Genomic DNA, 23,836 nt, shown 5'->3' on the forward strand with positions numbered 1-23,836 from the left:
ATCAAATCCTGGAGTTCCGTTTTTGGCTAATCTTTTCAGTACAGCTGGACTGCAGCTGAACTTCTTCCCGAAAGTCCACGAGTGCCTTTTGCTACAGTGGCTCTGTGCATTCTTCCCATCTTCTTTTGATACTTCCCGAATCATTCAATATTTTGTACATGAATCTTTTTTTTTCTTCATTGATCCTTTCAATATTACAACTTGAAGCGAATTTTGAGTTTAGTTCAGTCTAAAACCTGTGGAGCCTGTTCTCCCTTTTGGGTTTGCATCTCAGGTCTTTGCACGTTTCATTATAATATTTAATTTTATCTGCTTGAGCTGCTGTTGGACATAGTCAGCTCTTTGACTTCCTCATTTTATCCATTTGCTTTAAGTATGCCATGGTTAAGGACACGTTTCAGAGTCTCTTCTGACATCCACCTTGATCTTTTCTTTCTTTCTTGTCCTTTTAATGACTGCTTTCTTCATGTATGTTGTTTTTGAGGGCCTGCCATACTTCATCAGGTCTTTTTAAATTAGTGTTTGATGTTTCAAATCTGTTCTTGAAATTCGGGTGAGATATGCTGACGGTCATATTTTGGTTCTCATGGACTTGCTTTAACTTTCTTTAGTTTTACCCTGAGCTTACAGATGAGCAATTGATGGTTCCATAATTGGCCTCTGACCTGGTTTTATCTGCTGATATTGAAGAACTTCTCAATAGTCTCTTCCCACAGATATTCAGTTTGATTTCTGTCTATTCCATCTAGAGAAGTCCTTTTGTATAGCTGCCACTTGTGTTGTTGAAAAGTGGTATTTGTTGTGAACAATTCATTAGTCTTCCAAAGTTCTATTATCTGATCACCAGCTTCTTTTCTATCATGAAAACGATATCTTCAACCAACTACTGTTCCCTTCACTTTGTTCTCCACCTTAGCCTTCCCATTGCCAATAATTGTCAATGCATCTTGATTGCATATTTGGTCAATTTCAGACTGAAGACATTGGTAGAATTCTTCAATTACCTCATTACTAGCTTTAGTGGTTGGTTCATAAATTTAAATAATAGTTTTGTTATTGGATTTCCTTGAAGGCAGATAGATATTATTCTGTCACAGATGGCACTGTACTTCATTATCTTGAAATACCCTTTTTCACAATTAAAGCAATGTCATTTCTCTTGATTGTTTCATTTACAGTATAGTAATCCATATGATTTTCTGATTGAAAATGGCCTATACCAGTCCATTTCAGCTCACTAATGTCTAGGATTCAAGCTTGATGCATTCCATTTCATTTTTGATGACTTCCGATTTTTTAGTCATACTTCATACATTCCATGTTGCACTTGTTAATTGGTGCTTGCAACCTTTCCTTCTCATTTGCTCCCCATTGGCAGATGGAGGTCCAGAAGGCTCTGCTCCACATGGTGGCCTGTGCTCCGAGTCCTTTGAGAAGGCCTTGAAGTGGCCCCTGCTCCCCAGTCATACTTTGATTGCATTCTGACCTGGAGGGCACATCTTCTGCCACTCTCTCTGACACTGTTTTGCTTCTATTCATTAGGTTTCCAGTAACTGACAATGCTTTGATGCTGTCCATAGGGTTTCAGGGGGGGCCAGTTCTTCAGAAGTGAACAGCTGGTTCCTTCTTCCATAGTCCATTATTATTCTGGAAGCTCTGCTGAAACCTGTTCACGTGGGGGGAGTCAGCTGGTATCTGAAATACTGGGAGCATAGCTTTCAGCATCACAGCAATGCACAAGCCACTACAGTACGACAACCTGACAGACAAGTGGTGGATTAATTTTAATAGTACCACTACAAAAGTGCTCCTTGACAAAGATTCAATAATTGGACAACCAGCCAGAAGCGTCATTATATTTCTGAATAAAATACTCTCTAATTAAAGAGTTCTATAATGCACCATCGAGATGATGAGGAGGAATGGTGACACTGGAATTATCATTGGCCCTTGGATTTCATTTATGAGTCTCTTTTAATGCAAAATATGACTAAAAATCAGCCCATTAGTCACCGGAGATGACAGAGCATCATTCATTTGGGACCATCTTGAGATACTTAGCAAGGCAGAATAAATGAGGGAAAGTCTAGAGATCTCTCTCTGTCTGCAAGAACTCAGTGTCAGGTTAAGGTCATGGCCGGGAGAGGGAGCTCCTTTTATAAGAGTCCATTACTAGTCGTGAGGGGGTCTGTCAGGCCAATTGATGTCAGAAAGTTCAAAAGGAAAATGAGGAAACAATGCCACTGCTCTTTATTTGGAGGGAGCCTCTCCAGAAAACCTCTCTCCGTGTCAAAGCTCAGTGAATCGGATGATGAAATATATTTTGGAAAATTTAAATCAGGTAAAATTTTTACTGAAATAATTTTTAAAAATTCCAAGTGACAAAAAGTTTCAAATGTGCAAATAGGAAAAGAAAATCCCTATGTGTGGGCAGTGAGGGATATGCTTTGGCCTCTGAATAATGGATGGTCACAAAACAGAGTCAGCCATGCCTCCAGCCTCAGTTCTTTCTTACCTTAATCTTACAGACATGCCTCCAGCCTCAATTCCTCCTTACCTCACTCTTACAAACCACCCCTCCCATGGCACTCTCTTCTGGGTCTGATAATTCATTGTAAAGACCAAATTGAACCCATGATAAAGCGGGTGTATTAGGGAAACGAACAGGTTTTAAAATAGTAGTGATACAGTCATTTGGTCCACAGCATCTCTTCTCAGTCATATTGTCAGGCATGTCACTTCTGTCCTTAGCCTCTGTGGGCCAGGAAACTTGCCTGGTGATTTACCTTCCAGGCTCATGGTCTCTGGTCTCAACGTTGTGGCCTCTAGGGCTTCTGCTGGTTCAGCTCAGGATCTCACATGTACTCTACTGGTGGCGGTTCTTTCTTGATTGGCCCAGGATTCTTTTTCTGAGGTGGCTCTCTTATGCACAGAGGAATGGCAAAACTGGTTCATTCCCTCTATTAGCGTTTCACACACCCTATTTGTGAGTTCCCATCCAATCATTTGGTGGGAATTAAAAAACCATGGGCAGAACCAATTAAGCCATTTACTTTCACACCTGTTCTCTGCTTCATATATAGATTTCAGGAGTGCGGGCTTACTCAGTGTCTCTGTCTGCCCCTTTGCTACTGGATTCTGCCCTACCGCTTCACTGAAATGGCTCTTGCTGAAAAGTCCTAGTGACTTCTCTGTGGCCAAACCAAATGGAAGTATTCAGTTTCCTTCTTACTTGACTTTCAATAGCAGTTAGTATTGTGGACTAAATCCTCTCTACCTTCCTGAGACTTGCTCCCTTCTTGGTTTATATGATACCACTTATTCCCCATTCCCTTAATGTCATCACCGGCCCATTCTTCACCCGTTGTATGTTGGTGTTATTCTCTGCGCTGCTTTATTTTTTATTTAAAAGGAAATATGATGGGCCTGCTTGATATGCACCCTCATGAAGAGATCCTGGAAGATATGGGTGCTACAGCAAAATTTGGTGAGGAAACTAGATGTTGCCTGGCTATCAGACAGAATACTGTTTGTGGTCTTTAAGGCGGTGTGATCCAAGAATTGTAAATAATATATTTCAAATTTGAAGGAGGGAATGGTGTCAGAGCTTAAATTGTGAACACCAGCTTTGCAGAAGACTATGGACGACAGTGGAAATCCAAAATTTATTTGCATGTTTGACACGGATATCAAGCCTCGGGTGAATTCCCTCTGACCATAGTCAAGGGATGTGAAGAGCTTTGCTGTCACTTCAGAGGGCATTAGAAAGTGGACTACTGTAGATATAGTTACATAATAAAACAGGAAAAAAGTCTTGATCCAAAAGAAAGTAGAATATAATAAACAATAGAATAAATTTTAAATGGGTCGAAAGGAGAAACAAATGGTGTTAAATTTTGACCTAATCATACTTGCATTCATTCACTTGTGATAGGACAAAGCTATTTGCATCTCTGATAAATGGCCTGGAGTAGTTCAATGAAGGGTTAATCCTTGTGGGGTTGCTGCCAAATGGAATTTTGGCTTTCACTCACATCCCTAGCCTTCTGCAAACTGGGTTCTCAGAATTTAAGCTGAAATACAATTCCCTCCTCTGATCTGAGAGCTTATGGTTTACAATCCTTGGCTCACACAGGCTGCTTTGTTTCTTCCTTGTGGGTTTTAGCCGGCACTTTCCTTAGGTGGCTGCTTTTTAAAGACACATTTTTAAGACTCTAGACTCTATTCTTTCTGGTAACTGGGCACCAACCATCTAGTTCCTTCACCACATTTTGTTCTACCATTCCATACCTTCAACGATCCCTTCATGAGAATAAGTATCAAGCAAGACCACATTATAAGAATGATTGTTCTTGGGTTAGGGCTTATGGTCAAGCTCAAAATCATTCACCGATCTAAGATATATATATATAAAGCTCTGATGCTTTAGTGGAGGTTAATCAGCTTTTAGAGAGAGAATGTAAGTAGCTACAGGATCTTTGGTAATTTTAATAATAGTATCATTAAACTAATCAATGAAATAGGATTTAAAATACTATTGCGATAAGGGCAATATTCATATATTGGAAAGCTTTTGAGACTAAAATACGTGGGATGATCACTTATACATATTTAACAACTTTAGTGACTGAATCCTGTTTAAGCAAACAGTGAGGATTAGGTACAGGACATATATTTCAATAATACTCATTATGGCAGAACTATGTCTACAGAACTAAGACTTGTCTTAAAAATGAAGAAAATGTGAAAGTGGCAGCATATGGTAGTCTTAAGTTGCTTATTATTAGACAACCTCAAGAGCAAGAGGTCTGAACGAAAGTCCAATGACTTCCAAATCCATGACCTGGGGGTTAGCAGTCCTCTTTCTCTTCTCTCAGCGATCACTCCCAAGGAATATATCAGCTCCTTTAATCTGCAACAGGTGGTTAGGGAAGGGTGGCTCACTTAGTCCTTTTCTGACTCAGGTCCTTCTGATGCGGCCTGTGTCACAGCAGCACACTTGAAGAAGACTAAATCCAAAGTTCAGATAGTATTGGACTTGGGTCAACAATGCTTGAAAAGGAATTTGGTTAAAAATAACTATATAGTATGGGGTGTACTATGTTCTCCGTCTTGGGGTTCCATAAAAATACATGTCAAGTGCGTTCTCCAAGGCCAAGCCTCTTCCCTTAGCCTCTGGCAGAAGTGAAATCATCTTCTTAAACACAGACAACTCCCCCAGTCCCCTTGGCCATGCATGTTCACTGGATGGCTGAACACCTGTGTAGCAGTATCCACTCAATCAGGGTGACTGTGGAGCATTGCAGGGGCTGCTTTAAATGGTCTCGTCTCATTTGTTCACACATATAGCCCAATAAAACCCCAATATATTGATTTTTTGCAGACTTCTCACGTACATACATGCACATTCTCACATCCACATGGCTCAGACCCAGTCCTGCCAGCTGTTCCAGAGGCGCGGCAGTCGGTGGAGTAATGGGAGAGTAAAGTTTCTGAGATCCAGTCCTAAGACCAACTAGACAGACAGACACACATGCAAATATCAGACGGAAGCACATGCATTGTAAACCGTGTATGCTTACAATGTTGTCTATAAATGGGACACCCGCCCCTGCCCACCCTGTTGTTTGATTTTCTTCTTTTTCTAAAAAGAGCACTTGAAGCAGTGCCTACCTCAGGACTGGCTGGAGTCTGGACTTACCCACCTCTTGGCGACCCTGTCTCCCCCTCCTCCCGTCCCATGGTGTCCCTTCGCTCTCCCATGTGCTTGGTGTTCATTGGTGTCTAGTTTTCTTCCCAGAAATGGGGCACATTTCCTCAAGGACCCAGTCCTCTCCTTAGTCTTAGCTTAGTTCAAATATAGTTTACAAAGGGCAAGGACAAGTACTTTCTATAGGATATACAGACGCAGTGCTACACCACGGGGCTCGGTACAGACGCAGTGCTACACCACGGGGCTCGGTACAAACGCAGTGTTACACCACGGGGCTCGGTACAGACGCAGTGTTACACCACGGGGCTTAGAACAGACACAGTGTTACACCACGGGGCTCGGTACAGACACAGTGCTACACCACGGGGTTCAGTGAGGAGGGAGACATTTCCTGGGAATAGCACCTCTATTCCCAGGAACAGTCATTGGGAAGAGACCAGACAGTCAAGTGTCCCCTCACGCAGCAGCACTGTTTGCACTAGCTTCAGCTTGGTGTCCATTTCCGGCCCCAGCTCTCATACAGAGCCCCACAGTTGGTCATTTCAAATTCCCCATTTGGGTGTTTCCTAGTGAGTTTTAGCTCAACATCATCCTCTTCCCCAAGCCACTACACATAAATGGTACCACCTTCCACTGAGTTACTCAAACACATACTAGGGTGTCTTCAACTTCTTTCAATTCACCTCCTGACTCAAAACAATCATAGAATCATGCGGACTCTACATCATCATTTTTATAAACAGTTCTGAGTTTACTCCCTCTCCAGTTCTACTCTAATGCAAGCTATTAACACTACTGTCTCAATTACTTTAAGAATTCCTCAGGTGATGTCTGTCTGCCCTTTCTTGTCCCTGAACCTCCATTCATTCTTTACACTGCTAGCCGAAAGATTCTTTAAAATAAAAAATCTATGTAATTTCTCATAGTCATAGCTTCTCCTTGCTTTTAGGATAAATTCCCAAATCCATCATCATGGCCTGAAAGATCTGCATGTTATCTTGAATAAAATGTATACATTCTGGGAAGAGGTATCGACTTCTTCGTGAAACCCATTCCTTGGTTCCATTTTATGCGACAACGACCCTGATGTTCACAGGGATCCCGTGTGAGTGCAGCCAGCTGAGGAAGGCCATTGGGGAGATGGATAACCAGGTCACTCAACTGACAACCGAGTTACAATTCATAAAAAATGGTATGTTCTCTGCAGTGCTTTCCCCTTTTCCCCTTAGTGCCTGCCTTCCCCGCACCCTAGTCCCGTCCCCCCCCCCCCCCCCCCCCCCCCCCCCCGCCGATAATGTATCCTAAATGATCTTTCCGTATTACCCACCTCTCCGATATCTGTGTCTGTTTTTGGATGTGGTGTGCATTGAGTTTGTTTATAGAAATGCAAGTGCTCACTTTTCAGCACTGCCCTCCCCTGCAGCTGTCGCTGGTGTGCGAGAGACAGATAATAAGATCTATCTGCTGGTGAAGGAGGAGAAAAGGTATGTGGATGCCCAGCTGTCCTGCCAAGGGCGAGGAGGGACGCTGAGCATGCCCAAAGATGAGACCTCCAATGGCTTGCTTGCCACGTACATCACACAAGCAGGCCTCGCCCGCGTGTTCGTTGGGATCAATGACCTGGAAAAAGAGGGCACTTTTGTTTATTCTGACCGGTCCCCCATGCAGACCTTCAGCAAGTGGCGGAATGGCGAGCCCAACAATGCCTACGATGAGGAGGACTGTGTGGAAATGGTGGCCTCCGGGGGCTGGAACGACGTGGCTTGCCACATCACCATGTATTTCATATGTGAATTTGACAAGGAGAATGTGTGAGCCGGTGCCAATGGTCAATGGAAAGCGGCCTGGTGGAATCCTGGCTTTTCGTGGCATTATGAACAGTGCTGTCCCCCAGAAAGTGACGGCAGCCAGGGAGCTGTGCATCCGGAGGGAGCGGAATGGTTTCGATAGCATCGTTTCTCTCTCAAAAGTGAAGAGATTCAGTCAGTAAAGGTCTGAGTTTCTAAGCCTTAGAAAATGGTGTATGCTTAAAGGAAAAAACCAAAAAAGCCTGTTGGTTGCTATTTCTGGAGAAGTAAAGTTTTATTATCTGTCTTGTAGCCCAAATGTTCATTACACAAGTGTTACTCAGAATTGCTCTTCCACGAAGCTCTTGCCTGTGTCCAAATGGTGCGGTCTCTAAATATTACAGTAGTTAGGCAAGAAGGATGGTAGTTGGTCTTAAATTACTGTCATCCTTTTAATTTCCATATGGAGAACAACCCACTTAGCTTTGGCCAATGTTTCTATAAATCACATTAAGTTTAGGTTCCTTTTCACTATCATCCAAGTAAAAACTGTGGGTTTCTTTTAACACTCAGATGTTAGGAAACAGAAAGGATTCTCCGTACTTTACTACTGAGTATGTGCTGTCATTTTCCCTCTTACTTTTTTCAATCATTGTTTTAGCTATCTATTGTGAGGTATTCTCTGTATTGCAAGTTATTATCTATAAAATTATTCCAAGACTTAATCGTTTTAAATAAAAATATTTTTTATCTCTGTGTTCTAATCACTAGAAGTCAATCACTGGTTTCTGTCAGTCAGGAATTTGTGTCTGTCCCGGCTTGGCAAGACCCTCGAGTCTCTTACCAGATACAGCCAAAGTGGGAGGGGTCTGCTGTCAAGGTCACTCATGTGGCTGCTGGCACGATGCATTCCTCATGTGTTGCTCGATTCAAGGGCTTCCCCCCCCCCCCAGCTGTTGGCCAGTGGCCACTTTCAGCTCCCCGTCACATGGACCACTCCACTGGGCAGATCACAAGGTGGTAGCTGGCTTCATTAGTGGCTAGGACAAAGAGCCAGAGAGGAGTGGTGGCAGGACACTTTCATAACCTAGTCTGGAAAGTGACTTCCCAAGATCTGTTGTTTGCATTCTAATCATTAGAAGCAAGTCACTAGTTCCAGCCCACACGTCAAGGGAGAGGGATACATAGGGTAGGAATACAGATGGGGGTCATTGGGAACCATTTGGAACCTACCAGAGAATCCACACTTCTGTTTCTTTTTGTTACAACAGCATCCCAACACCTTCAGCTTTCGAAGAAGAAACCCCACCCTGGGGCACATCCAAAGGAAACCCAGTTGGGGAAGTAGAGGTGGACTGAGAAGAAAGGTGCTCTGAAGGTCTTTTGAGTCTCGGTGTGTCTTGTGAGTGAGGCACTGACGGTCACTTTTCCTGGACTGTCCTTTCAAGAGGGTTTGGATGGCAAAGAGCCTTAAGGGACAGAGGTGGTGCACCTCTTCATAGTAAAGGGTAGGTTTGCTTCCAGCTTTGGAAGAGAAAATGTCTCCTCCTTAGTAGATCAGAAGACAAGCAGCATAAAAATATTTCCTCAGGAAAAAGGGGCGGTCCGCACGTTCCTGTCTATGAGCAAAGTTTTAGGCTACCTAAGCTCAACGGTCTTTTCTTGTAACCAACACGCCACACATGTCGTCAATACCAGTTCCTCTTTGTGAAAACATGGAGGAATTAGGACTTAGGGAGCTGGTGGTGGTCTGGCTACCGTGATTACGCTGAGTAATAAAGTTCTTTTCTCTGAGCGAAGAGTCTGTGTCTTCTGTCAGCATCCTTATAGCCACGGCCAACCAACTAGCTAGCTTATCTGTAGGGGAATACCTGTGGCCATTCATGGTTTTGATGGCTGTTTATTGAGATTTTCATGGATTTCATTAGTGACCTCATTGGCAGGCCATAGCAAACAGGTTCTTCAGCTATCTTGTATCTAGCATGCATTCAGTTCAGCTGGATAGAGAAGTTCTGTAAGCAAACCAAGTATAATTCATTGTGTAATACAAAAGCAGAAAAGCAAAGGGTCATATAAGTTAAAAACAAACGAATAAAAATTGCCAGTTTAAAAATATTTCAAATGAAATTTTACATGATTATATACTTTTAGTGCTTAGAAGTTACTGCATACATTGATTCTCCCATCCATGTTGCCTTCCAGTCCACATTCATTTCTTAAGTGTCTTCTGCTTTGGATTCTATCATACTTGAATGGTAGCGATGCCAACATAGGAGCTCCATCCAGTATCAGGAGGATGGCTTTCTGGAGGAGAAAAGGCTATTTGTAGGGGAGGGCAACTCTGCCAGGGTCTCAGTGGTACATTGAGTCCTGGTCTGTCACCTGCTGAGCTCCACCTGCTCCCTGTGCCTTTGTGAGAGTCATCTGAGCTGCCCATGAGGAAACAGACCCTCCCTCTTGTGCCCTTCACTCCACTACCACCTCGTTTCATTTGGCGTATCCTTGGGAACATGGAACGCAAGGCACAGACATGTACAGCTTGCTCTTGTGACTTGTGTCAGCTCCTAGAAAATGTGAGAATATTTAGATTCAAACCTTCACACTCACTGCCATCAAGTCATTGCCAACTCATAGCAACCCGATAGCCAAGGCCCCTGTGAGTTTCTGAGACTAACTCTTCATGGGAGTAGAATGCCTTGTCTTTCTCTCAAGGACCAGCTCGTGGTTTCCAACTGCCGACATAGAACATGACACATAATTATGTAGTGCACCAAGTAAAAATCGCTCTTTACCCCCATTTCTTTAACCAAGACTTTCCCCCGTTTGGGAGCCTTAAAAAATACATTTGTATGCATACAAACACATGTATACACATGCATAGATATTTGCATATACTTATGTATGAACATACATATCTATATGTGTGTAGACAGGTATTCACATATGTACATATAGAATAATTTAAAATAACCTTATAGTTTATCACGAGGTATGTCTTATTACTCGGTTTATGCCTGTCATTAACAGCAAGGTCTTGGAGCCTCTTTTTCACCTTGCCACGTGGTATTCAATAGCACAGCTCCGTTGTAGTCTTTTTATGTGCTCCCTGTTTGATGAACACTTAAGTTGTTTCTAAATCTTCATTCTTCCAGCAAATACCCTTAAACATGTCTTTGGAATTGTGAGATTTTATCCACAGACTGGAAATAGACATGGAAGTCTACACATTAAACATGTTGACAATGTCCAAGTGTGGCCAATTCGATGCAGGCGAAGAGAGAAGAGGCTCTTCTGGATAAAGGTGTAATGGGGTGGGAGGGTAGGTTAGTGTGAGAATCAAATTAGAGAGAGGGAGTGCCAGGGGGCAGGGCCAACCCCGGACCAGCTTCTCCCCCTTCCCTGTTTCATTGCGGGCTGGGTCCCTTGAGCTGGAAGGAAGGAGAGCGAGAACTCGGGTCCAGAGGAGTTTGCCTTCCTTCTAGCTCCTTCTCCCTAAAAGAGGTGTGTAAATTATTTAGAGGTTGACAGCATCCCTTATGCTGAATGACATGCAGCCCCCAATGCAGGAAAGAGCTTCTATCCTTAAGGATGCATTGATGGCACCAAGCCTGTTCCACTGATGCTTCCTGACTCTGGAATGTCTCACACGCTCACAGGCCACACTATAGGCTTCTGTCCATGCCATGCCATTGATTTTCCTCCTAATGGGGATATCCACCGTCTGTGAAGCCACAGAGAGACCTTCCTTCTCTCCCTGTCCACCAAGCCAACAGCCCTGGAGAGGCAGCTCAGCTGTGAGGCCTCTGCAGAGGCAAGGTATGTGTCCCTCTCCTACAGCCAGTGTTGTCTATGACGGTGTCGCCAAGGAAGCACTACTCTCACCCTCTTCCTCCAAGAGGTTCCTTGAATTCATCTACGCAACTCTTGTCAGGGCTCTCATCAAGGAGGCCATGGCCTGGGTCGAGGAGCCCACAGACTGCTGTCTGTCTTCTCCATTCTCCTGACCCTGCTCCAACAGCAATCTCACGCCCTCACGGAGCACCTCAAGCAAATGGCCATTTGTTTCATCGGCTCATCAAAGCGCCCGGCCATGCTCCGGGATGGGACAAAGGCGTTTGTTAGCTGCATGACTTCAGCTGTTATTTAAACCTCTTGAATGTCAGCTTCAGTGAGGTCTTGTGAGCTTGTCATCCCTTAGCACAACTCAGCACCACACACGGTCAGTCCTCAGTAGAAGGTGGCGACAATAACCGATCAGAGTTGTTTTCTTGACCAACGCTGTTTCACAGCTTCTATGACATTTCCTAGTGGTTCTCTTTAGTGAAACAGATATTATCCCTTGTTTCACACACAGAAACTGTATCAGAATCTTTGGGACTCCTCTTTTCCCCTCTTATACCCAAATATGCTAGGGCAAATCATTAAAAAAGGTCAGTGTCAATTGCTTAATAACGGTAATTGGAAAGGAAGAGGGCTTGTTGACGACAGATGTCAGAGGAACAGTTTCGAGAGGAGGGAGAATTCTCTAGGTGCTGGAGCAAGGTTAGGGAAGGAGAAGGGTCAAAAGCAGAAACCGTCCAGATTCCTGCCGGAGCTGCCACTGGTAGCTCATGGAGGCAGGCAAGGTATTAGGGAAGGGAGAACCATTACCAGGCAGACAGGCTCTGATAGGGATGACACCTGTCCTGATCGACTCATTAACTGTCCCCAGTGCCTTGCCTCTGACTGGATAGTTTCTTTCTCTATCCCCCAAAGTTCAGAGGCAGAGTCAGTGTTAGTCTGGATACTTTATGAGAAACAAATCCACAGAAACTCATGAATAAGAGAAAGTTTTATATAAAGGGTAAGTGCACATCAAAAAACATCTCAACCCAGTGCTGCCCAAGTCCACAAGTCCAACATTAACCCATTTACCCATATGTCCAACACCAGTCCACAAAGTCCTCCTCCATCTCACAAAACAGATGTAAAGTTGCAGATGGCAGGAGGAAAGCTGAGTCAGTGAACGTGTAAGCATCAGCACTGGCAGGGGTCTCTACACAGCTGCTCCAGCACCCAGAGCTGCATAGGGGTAGGTCCATGCGACTTCTCCTCAGGGATGTCTTGCAGGAAGTGAGCCTTGCCAGCTAAAGCAGGGAACTGGCTAAGGTAGCTGCACCCTGGTCCAACCACGGGAAAGCAAGAGACCCGAGAACTAGAAAGGCGAGGCTCACTGAGCTATTTATCTCTCTGCCCTTCAATTAACCCCACATGCGTTTATCGGCCAGGTTGGCACAATAAACTAAGTACCTCAGCCAGGTTGCCTGGGTGTGTGAAGCTTATATACTTTGGGAGTCGTATTTGGGAAAAATACATGGTGATGACAGTAAGGCCTTGGAAGAGGGAGGCAATGAAGGGGTCCTACGGTTTGAACTTCAACAGCATCTTGATGAATCCAGGGAGCTCAGGGAGCTGCTTTCAATCAATCGCCCCGGAACTATTTCCTCTTTTGGTTTATGGTGAAATTTGCTGAAACCTAAAAAGGAGGTGCACCGGAGGAGCCCTGGTGTCTCAGAGGAAGCACTGATGGGAAGTGTGCAGACCCGCCTTCTCCTCAGTTGTTCTGTAGGGGGATTGTACCATCCTGCCTAAATCCTCTCACCTCCCTGGGTCTTGCCCTCTCCCTGTAGGAAACGAGGCGGTTGGGAGAAAACGCCTCTGTGATTTCATGTAGCGCTGCAGATTCTCCGTGGAATTAGCGAGGAGATCAGCTGCCACAACAACCCTTCCTGGTAGCTTCCTGTGTGACAGATGCTATATTTAGAAGGATTTGTGTTCATGTTAAGCACAAGAAAGGCATAACTTTACTTTGCACCTGGCAAATACCTTTATAGGTATGTGATGTTTTTAAGCAAATGGAGTAAAACATAAACGACTGGACATAAAGCCCTTAATTTAATTCAGCAACTTCCCCAGGAAGAGGCCTATTGTAAAATCTGATTTTCAAAGTATGAGGGACATGGTTTAGCTGAGGAGAGACCCGGGATTTATTAGGTGCTGCATTGAGGCATGACCAAGAAGCTGGTGTACATATTTTTTCCAGAGCCCTCCGTGAAGCGTGGGCTGAGACAGATGAGCATTGAGACACAGCCTGGGGCTGCCCAGCAGGTGTCTGAGGATCTGTGTTTCCATACTGCCATCCAGCGGCAGGAAAGAGAAGTGCAGCCGCAACAAGCACCCACAGGGAAGGTGGCAAGGCCTTTTGGTCCCAAGGCAGGTTAAACGGTCCAACCATGTGGCTGTCCACAGCCAGCCAACAGGCATTCTTTCGGTGTGTGTGTGTGTGTGTGTGTGTGTGTGTGTGAGAGAGAGAGAGAGAGAGAGAGAGAGAGAGAGAGAGAGAGAGAGAGAGAGAGAGAGAGAGAGAGAGAGAGAGAGAGATCAGCTAGAGCTGCAGTGACAGGGAATGAGCCAGACAAAGAACAAAGGGCAGGCCAAGATGGGGAAGGAGGGACTGGGGCCAGTCCCACCGCAGCCACGCTCCTGGGGTGTTTTCCTCCCGAAGGGCCCAGCCAGTGTGCTGGCGTGGCAGCAGCACTTACCACTTACCGAGGGCAGACAAACAAAAGGCCAGTCCAGAAAAGAACCGGTCGTTCTGTTGACAGCAAAGATGGGGCGTGACTTCTCCCGGCAGCACACTGAAGGCTGAAGGGCTAGGAGACATCAGTGTCCCGATGCCATGTTGTGTGGCTCCGGATCCTTATTCTGCCGCCTCCCTCACACCCCGAGTCTCTCTCACACGGTCTGCCACATCTCAGACGATGGATGGCTTCCTCTTTCTGGTTTGGGAACTCCCCCACCCCACTGCGTTCCTGCGTGCTCAGCATCCACGAGTAAGGCTCACAGTGCCAGGGGCTGGTGGTTCAAGCTGGACTATCCAATTCTTCACGGATCTGAACCTCAGGATGGGGGGTAGGGGGTGTGGGGAGCGTGCATTTCTGAGCCATAGAGCACAAAGACAATCCCAGTGGAGGTCATTTGAGCAGAAAGTGAACCTAGGGAAAGCTTTTAGGGAGTTCACAGGAATTTTAGAGAGACCAGGAAACTGCCTTGAATGCCACACAGATGGGAACAAAGCCCATAAACCGTGGTGAACGCTAGCTCTGGCGGGGAGGCGTCTGCGGCTCAGCGCTGTGATGCTGTTGTCAGGCTGGCTGGGGAGACTGGCGGAGCTGCTGGCTCTGCGGGTGGCGAGCTTCCTACGCAGAGTCTGTGTGGCAGTAGGTTTCTAGGGTCACATGCACCGTGCGTCCGCACACTAATCCAGATACACCATGCACTTAGCTGCTGGCTATACAGGAGCCTTGCCTGTGTTCGTGCCCTGCATGCGAAGGAGGCTAGGAAAACCAGCATATGTAGTCTCAGCTCCTGCTTCTACCGGTCAGCAGACTGAGCTGAGGCTCTCTGGGAGCTTCTGGCCTCCTATGAGCTCACTTGTAGGTCCCTGGTCAGCTGCTGAAGTGGCTGGGACTGGCTGCCTCAGGACACCTCAGCTCAGGGGCTCTTCTGCTCTGTGTGCTTTCCCACCGCAACCGTCCAATCTCTGAGTGGTCACATGGCTGCTACAGGACTCCAAGGGCTGCAAAGCCTCAGAAATGGAAGCGCATTGTTCCTGCCACATTCTGTGAGCCTTCAGTTATACATTAAGCCTAGATTCCAGGAGTTGGGGAGGTAGATTCTTCCTCTTGGTGAGAAGCACGACAAGGCGCGACCTTGCCCAGGGGCCATGGATACAGGGAGGGGAGAAAGATTGTGATGATTTTTTTCAATCTGCTACACATGGGAAGGAAGGACAATGTGCAAAGCGAAATACACAGGCTCATGGTAATGGGGTTTTGTGCGAAGAGTCAAGGGCACCCCAGGCAACTGGTCATTCAGGCAGGGGTTTTAGACTGTAGGGGCACAGCCTGATGGGACTGGCCTACTGCAGTTACAATTGCTTTCCTTGCCTCCTTCTTTAAAGATGTACCGAACATTCTGTGAACCATATAAAGTCTTTTCCCCCTGTCATTGTGGCTAGTGCTAGATGTGGATGACTGTTTTCCAGCCCTGGGCTCAACTGAGATGCAGGGATGGTGGGGAGGTGCTACTGGTTACCACGCTCCAGTTTTGTTTTTTTTAAGTTATTTTATTGGGGGCTCGTACAACTCTTATCACACTCCATCCATCCATTGTGTCAAACACATTTGTACATTTGCTGCCCTCATGATTCTCAAAACATTTGCTTTTTACTTGAGCCCTAGGTATCAGCTCCTCATTATTTCCCCCGTCCCTCCCTGCTCCTTCATGAACCCTTGATAATTTATAAATTATTATTATTTTTGTTATGTCATACACTGTCTGATGTCTCCTTTCACCCACTTTTCTATTGCCCATCTTCCAGGGAGAGGTTATATGTAGATCCTTTTGATCGGTTTCCCCTTTCTCCCCCGCCTTCCCCTTCCCCCTCCTGGTTATCACCACTCTCATCACTGGTCCTGAAGAGAAAATCTGCCCTGGATTCCCTGTGTTTCCAGTTCCTATCTGTACCAGTATATGTCCTCTGGTCTAGCCAGATTTGTAAGGTAGAATTGTGATCATGAGAGTGGTGGTGGTGGTGGTGGGGGAGCATTTAAGAACTAGAGGAAAGTTATATATTTCAACGTTGCTACCCTGCACCCTGACTGGCTCCTCTCTTCCCTGGACCCTTCTGTAAGGGGATGTCCAGTTGCCTACAGATGGGCTTTGGGTCTCTACTCTGCACTCCCCCTCATTCACAATAATATGATTTTTTTTTGTTTTTTGATGCCTGATCACTGATCCCTTTGACACCTCATGATCACACAGGCTGGTGTGCTTCCTCCACGTGGGCTTTGTTGCTTCTCAGCTAGATGGCTGCTTATTTATCTTCAAATCTTTAAGACCCCAGATGCTATATCTTTTGTTAGCCGGGCACCATCAGCTTTCTTCACCACACTTGCTTATACACCCACGTTTTCTTCAGCGATTGTGTTGGGAAGGTGAGCATCATAGACTCAAACTCCAGTTTTGCCAGGTACACCTCTTCACTTACGCAGTGCTTTCCTGGTGACACTCTGTTTAATCAAGGTGACCACGAGGTAACACCTACCGTTCTCTCTCTCTCTCTCTCTCTCTCTCATTAAATAAATAAATAAAATATATATGATAAATTAGGTGGAGGTTTACATTTCATGCCATGAACTTTGCGTTCAATATCTTAAAGTATGAATCAAATCTCCTCCTAGTTTATCCTTGCACCTCATGCTCTTTCATCCCATTAGCAGTGTGAATAGGGGAGGGGTGAAGGTTAAGTTCTTGCAAATAGATCATATTTTCCTTTTGGAATTCTGATCGCCATCTTCTCTTGCTTCTTTTAGGCCACAACCACCAGTCTATTTCTAGACATTCCTTATTCCTCATCCCCCCTTAGCCTTCTCGGTCTGCATGTTATGTTGCAGTTTTTGCAGCCCCTCATCTGAGCTCAGAGTCACTGGGTCTTTCACAGGCTGCACTCAAGTGTCGATCAACTAAATGCTGCCATCTCAAGACTGTGAGCACAGGGCATTCCTAGCCACATGGTCTTTGTTAGGGTGAGCTTCCTACAGCCCGGGGACTGTCACCCTCACCTCCTCACTGCTTGCTGGCCAGAGTCTGCTCTTAATTCCTTGTTATGTAATCCTCTCCATAAGACTGGAGAACAACTTGCCCTGGGTGCTGGAGCAGCCGTGTGGAGACTCCTGGCAATGCCGTGATGCTTACACACACATTGATTCGCTTTCCTCCTGTAGTCGGCATCATTGCATGTGTTGAGTGAAATGAAGGACTTTGTGGATTGGTGTCAGACATATGGGTTAATGTTGGACTTGTGGGCTTGGCAGCACTGGGTTGGAATGTTTTCTTGATGTCCCCTTACCCTTTATATAAAAGTCTCTCTTCTACATATGATTTTCTGTGGATTTGTTTCTCTAAAATACCTAGATTAACACAGTGAGCATAACTGAATGGCAGGTTATTAGAACAAAGTGTTCTTGCATTGAGGGATTACTTGAGAAGAGGCCCAATGTTACCGTAGTGCTTAACATATAAATATATGTACATAGGCCCAAATCCCTATAGTTATATATAAATATATTTACATATGTACGTGCCCATATTTATACTTCTAGAAATGTCTTTTGCCTCTTAGTTCTTTCTCTATTTCCTTTTACTTTCCTCCTGTCCCACTATCATTCCCACTATCGTTCGACCTTCATTCTCACAGTAATTCCTCTCAACTACATTGCACTTGATCAAACCCTACGTCCTCCTTGCCATCAATGTTGTGTCGCTTGTTGTTCCCTTCTCCCTGGGTTTGTTGGTTCCCTCCATCCTTTCCCTGGCTGGGAGGCTAAAGGAAGAAGTTCAAGCTGCAATGAAAACGTTAGCCAAATGCAAGGCCCCAGGAATTGGTGGAATCCTAACTGAAATGTTTCAACAAGCTGATGACACAACTGGAGCCAATGGTGCTGAAGGAAGACGATCAAGTCACGCTGAAAGCACTAGCCACAAACAAGGCTACAGCAGTTGGTGGTTAAGAAGCCAATGCAGCACTGGGAGCACTCTTCTATGCCAGGAAACTTGGAAGACAGCTATTGGCCAGCAGACTGGAATAGATCTATATTTGTACCTATTCCAAAGAAAAGTGACCCAACAGAATACACAGATTATAGAACAACATCACTGATATCACATGCAAGTAAACTTTTGCTGAGACCATCCAACAAATGTTGCCGTGGTACATTGGCAGGGAGCTGTCAGAGGTTCAGGCTGGATTCAGAAGAGGACAAGGAACAAGGGTATCATTGCTGATGTCAGACGAACCTTGGCTCAAAGCAGAGAAGACAAGAAAGAGATTTGCTTGTGTTCTTGTGACTCTGCCACGGCATCCAACAGTGTGGATCATAACAACCAATGGATACCCTTGTGAAGAATGGGAATTCCAGAACCCTTCATGGTACTCCTGAGGAAATTGCACACGGATCAAGAGGCAGATGTGAGAATGGAATACGGGAATACTGCATAGTTTAAAATCAGGGAAAGTGCACAAGAGGGTTGTATCCTCTCACCATACTTATTCAATCTGTATGCTGAGCACATCGTCAGAGAAGCTGGATTCTATGAAGAAGAATTCAGTATCTGGATTGGAGGAAGGCTTATCAACAACCTGTGCTAAGTGGATGATACAACCTTGCTTCCTGAAAGTGAGGAGGATTTGAGGCACTTGCTGACGAAGAACAAGGATTGCAGCCTTCAGTGTGGATTACGACTTAACATAAGGAAGACCAAAGTCCACACAACTGGACCAATAGATAACATCCTGATAAATGGCGAAAAAGCTGAAGTTGTCAAGGATTTCATCTTGCTTGGATCCACAATCCATGCTCATGGAAGCAGCAGGGAAGAGATCAGAAGCAGAGCTGCGCTGGGAAGATATGCTGCACAGGCCTCTTTAGAGTATTTGAAAGTGAGAATGTTACTTTGAAGAGCATGATTGATACCTTCAGCATTTGATCTTTATGGACACTTCCCCTAGTGTCCAAAGCAAGAAAATTGGACCGTGTTCTGTTGTGACCCGTAAGGCTTTTAGTGGGCTATTTTTTTGTAAGGAGATCCTTAGGCCTTTCTTCTCACTCTTCGTCTAGAAACTCCACTGGAACCTGTTCACCGTGGTGATTGTGCTGATATCTGAGTTACTAATGACCTAGCTTCCAGCGTCATGGGAACAGCAAGCTGCCGCTATGACATAATGGCAGATGGGTGGGGCATTCTTCCATAGTTTTATTTGTTCTTAGTTTATTTAGTGTATTGAAACTAAAAAGAGACAAATAAACTCAAGACCACATTAGCTACCCACATGGGGAAAGATCTCTGGGTGACTAGAAATAACGGTGATAAAAAACAACATCAGCGAGTCTGTTGAAATACAATCTGCTACACAAGGCAGCAACGGATGTGTTTTGTGCTCTCTCAGGGTTTTCTTTCTTGAAAAGGAGGTAGATGTGTAAATCCCTGGCTGGACAGTGCAGCCAGCCTCTAACGTCAGTGCAGCACAGAGCCAGGTGTGAGCCCTTCCTGCAGGGAGCGCATGAGCTCAGCAGGATGGCGGGGAGGAGGGACTGGGGTGGCACTGGATCTGATGCTTTCAAAGCATTCTTGTTCGGGAACAATGGGGTGGGGCTGGGGGGCTGGGGAAGAAGGATAGAAAAGAGGAATGAAGGATCCAGGTTCTTGTTGTTAAATGGAATTGTCTCCTGACAATTGTTCTGTCTCCATCTCAAGGGTATCTGTGCTCTGAATCTTAGGTAACCTTTGATTAAGCTCCTGACTTCCTGCGTGTTGTTTTTATCCCTGCAAACTGGGAACAACACCTGCTTCAACCATGTCGCTCTGGGGCTCATTTGATTCGACTGTTTTCTCCATTGACATTTCTTCCTCTAAGCGGTGAGACCTCCTAGAGCAGCGAGCCACTTGTCTGACATCTAGCAGGAGCCATGGCATGAGTTTAGCAAGGTATTCTTTCGCATAGGTCCATGAAATCCTTGACATTATATTAAAACTTTGCACGTGTATGTATTTTTCACATTGAAGATCCTTAGTCTTAAAAGATACCCCGACAGGCTCCTGTTCTCTCAGGAGTTTAGGAATCATGGCTGGGTGCACTCAATGTTTACTGAATAGACAACTTAATAGGTGCCTTCTAGAGACAAATGTTTAATTTAAGTAAATAAAAGGCTGAGTCAAGAAGAATTTCAGGTAGAAAGACCGAGTTGGCTCCTCTAGGGAGGGAGGGGCTGTTCTCCACGCTCCATTCCTCTTCAGCCCTTGTGACATCACACAGGCACGACCAATCTCCAGCGCGCTCCTGCCTTCTCCCTCAGGCCTCTAGCAGTTCTCTCCTCGCTGCCACCCAAGCACCATGGGAACTCGACTGGCGTATTGAAAGCCAATCCATAATACTGGACTTCAGACAAAGGTGAGGTTGGAGGGCCATTGATAAATAACTTCTTGTTTTAAAAGTCGTCATTGCCAAACAAACAAGCAAATAAGAAACTCTTCCAGAGGAGAGCAGGGAGTTTTAACAGTGCCATGAGCACTGGGCGCCTGTGAAAGTCAGAGCAGACTCCCCCTATGTGCTGCTGAAGGGTTTGAATGTGGCAGCACACGGGCAAAGAAAGGTCTTTGGAGTTAGGGCTGACCCTAGTACCTGCTTTTCTATGTCGTAAGCCATGTGTCTTTGGCCTTAAGAAATTCATTGAATGAACTAAGCCCATAGAACAGCAGTTCTCAACCTGAAGGTTGCTCCCCCTTTGGGGGCCGTATGACCCTTTCCCAGGGGTTGACTGATTCATAACTGTAGCAAAATGACAGTTATGAAGTAGCAATGAAAATAATTTTATGGTTGGGGTCACCACAATGTGAGGAAAAGTATTAAAGGGTCGTGGCACCGGGAAGGTTGAGAACCACTGCCATGGAGGATATAAACTTATATTCAAAAGAAGAGCCACCAATTAGAGCACAATGTAAGTAGGAAATCATGATGGTATAAGCAATTAATGCAGTCAGTTTCTAACATAAAGGCTGGAGGTTCAAGCGCACCCATAGCTGAGCTCTTTCAGGCCTGGTGATGTCCATCTGAAGAGTGAATTCAGTTTCCATCGGATGCTCAGGGCTGTTAGGAGTGGGAGTCAGCTCTTGGCTGGAGCCAGGACACTTACAAGCCATCTTGAGCTACTCCAAATACCTACTCATGCTCACAACAACCTTAATTATATCTTCTGTAACATAGCATTAATTTTGCCAGGGATTAAACAATGTGCACCTTGGGGGGGTCATTTTGCCTACTGCAGGTTGGAAGTGCTTTGCTAACTTCAGGACTCTGTGTGCACGTCACCTGTTCTTGGGCGCATCTGTGTGTTTGTGATTTACAAAAAGGTACCCCCCCCCACCAACCCAGATTTTTTTCAAGACTATGTATTTAAATCTATTTTCACAAAACAACCTTATCACCTTCAAAGTACTCTCCATTATCTTTAATACCTTTGTCAAATCTGTGGTTCCAGTCTCGGAAACGTTTTCAAACTCATCTATTTGGAGGGTTGACAGCCCCTCCTTCGTCTTTTTGTTTCTTTCCCCTCACCTTTTCCATGTCGTCAAATCACTGTCCTTTCATGCTCCTCTTCATTCTCGAAAACAAAAAGAAATCACACGAAGTGAGGTCAGGTGAGTCAAGTGTGTGGGGCGAGAGGCATGCTGCTTTTTGGTCCAAAACTAGCACACTGAGATGGCTGCAGGATCAGGTGCATTGTTGTGGTGGCAAGCCAGTCCTGGATGTGCCATGAAGCAAGCCTTTTTGGTTGCACAGAGTCATGCTATCTTTTCAGAACTTCTAAATAGAAAGCGTGATTACCAGTCTGACCTGGTGGAATGAACTACTGATGCCCCACGAGTCGACATTTTTGTCCATTTTGGAAATTGACGGGCATCCAGAATAAGGTTTGTCATCAATCGACATTTCACCTTTTCTGAAACAAGAAAACCACTCTTATACTGCGTGTTCCCCACAGTGCTGTCCTTTTAAGCCGTGTTCAAGATCACAGCACTTTCTGCAGCCTTTTCCCCAAACAGGAAGCAAGATTTCACAGTCGCAAGCTCTTCTCTTAAGTCAGCGGCCATCACAAAAAACAAAGTTTGAGGGAAATGGCCTTCACCCCACAAAAAATGGACTGTGACCACAAAGAACCTTCCCTGGAAAGGCCACCGGGTGAACTAACTCAGCGTGAGTTGCTCGATGCTGGCCTAGCAGGAAAAATGCACGCTATGGGTTTTTTTTGGGGGGGTTACTCCCTTGTACGTCTCCTCCTAGACAGTAAGTTCCTTGAAACAATTAGCTATGCATTTCGGTGTACATTTTATTTAAATCAGATCCATTTAACTAGGCAATATATAACTACCAGTTGCTATAGAGTTCATTTTCACTGGTGATACCCCCCTTGTGTCCAAGTAGAACGGAGCTCCGTGTGGTTCTTCAGTGGCTGATGTTTCTGAAGACAATCATTAGGCCATTCCCCTGAGGCGCCTCTGAGTGAGCTTGATACGCTCACTTTTTGATAGTAGCTGAGCAGCTTAACTGGATGCACCACCAAGGGACAGGAAGTACATGTGAAAACCCAACTGTGATTGAACAAGAAGGTAAATAGTCGCCTTCCCATCCCTGCTCCCACCCCCTACCTTTACCTCTCCAGAAACAAGGCTATCGTCTGTCTCTGGAGAGTCCCAGTCTAAATCATTGTGGGGTCCTCTTCAATACTTGCCCCCCCAGGCTCCCCCCACCCCAGGCTCCCTTCCCACTTCTCCTCCAGCCCCTTTCCCCTTCATGGCCACGCGTCATGCCCAGCATGGCTTCTTTGGAGGCAGAGTGGGCTCCCTCTTTAATGCCCAACATACAGTCCTCTGGCATCAATGACTGACAAGAGAAACTTAGTGGAAACTAATGCAGAGACACCCTCTGACAAAGGACACGTGGCAGAATCTGAAGAACTGATCAGATTCGTAAGATGGCACAGTAAGAAGGACTGATCAGACTCGTGTGAAGACAAACACTGTCAGGGGCTGTATCTGAGTGGCAGCTAATAAGGAGGTGTGGAAGTTCTTTAATTTTACTTACTTTTACTCTTAAAAAGGCTTAAAATAAGTGTAATCCTTAATTCAAGTCCTAACCTAAGAATAATTAGTTCTTATGACACAGTCCTGATGGATGCTCACTCTCATGAAGAGATCACGGAAGATATGGTGTTCAAGCAAAGCGTGGTGAAGAAACTAGATGGTGCTCAGCTATCAGAAGGAATAGCATCTGGAGTTTTGAAGGCTCGTCTTCAAACAAGCAGACATCTACATGGAGCATCAACTCAGTCAAGATGGAAAAAGCACACCAGATTGTGTGATCCAAGGATTGTACAAATATAATCCAAATCTGAAGGAGGGAATGGCATTAGAGCTTACATTGCGAACACCTAGTTTGCAGAAGGTTGACAGAAGATGACAGTGAAAACCCAAAATCGATTTGCAGCACCCACACATAGATGAAGCCTCCGGTGAATGCCCTCTGAATAGTTAAGGGGTGTGACGAACCCTGTCAGTAGACAGAGAGCATTGCAAAGTGGATTATGGCAGACGTTGTCAGGTGAAAATTTAATATCATTTGATCTCCCTTTCGATCCATTCTAAACTTGTTTTAATTAAAAACAACATGAATGGGAAA

The 23,836-nt window shown here is 45.2% G+C and overlaps 1 protein-coding gene across 1 annotated transcript in view; it reads left to right on the top strand.

Annotated features, from left to right (window-relative positions):
* COLEC11 (collectin subfamily member 11) overlaps nt 1-8,171 on the top strand; it is a 79,204-nt gene extending 71,033 nt beyond the window's left edge. The window contains exons 5-6 of the mRNA XM_075555674.1: nt 6,810-6,905; nt 7,137-8,171. Coding sequence (XP_075411789.1) covers nt 6,810-6,905; nt 7,137-7,528 — 488 coding nt within the window. The 3' untranslated portion in view covers nt 7,529-8,171. The remainder of the gene's footprint in view (nt 1-6,809; nt 6,906-7,136) is intronic.
* The last annotated feature ends 15,665 nt before the right edge of the window (nt 8,172-23,836 follow it).

The sequence above is a fragment of the Tenrec ecaudatus genome, chromosome 8 (assembly GCF_050624435.1).
Source record: "Tenrec ecaudatus isolate mTenEca1 chromosome 8, mTenEca1.hap1, whole genome shotgun sequence".
Taxonomy (NCBI): Eukaryota; Metazoa; Chordata; class Mammalia; order Afrosoricida; family Tenrecidae; genus Tenrec; species Tenrec ecaudatus.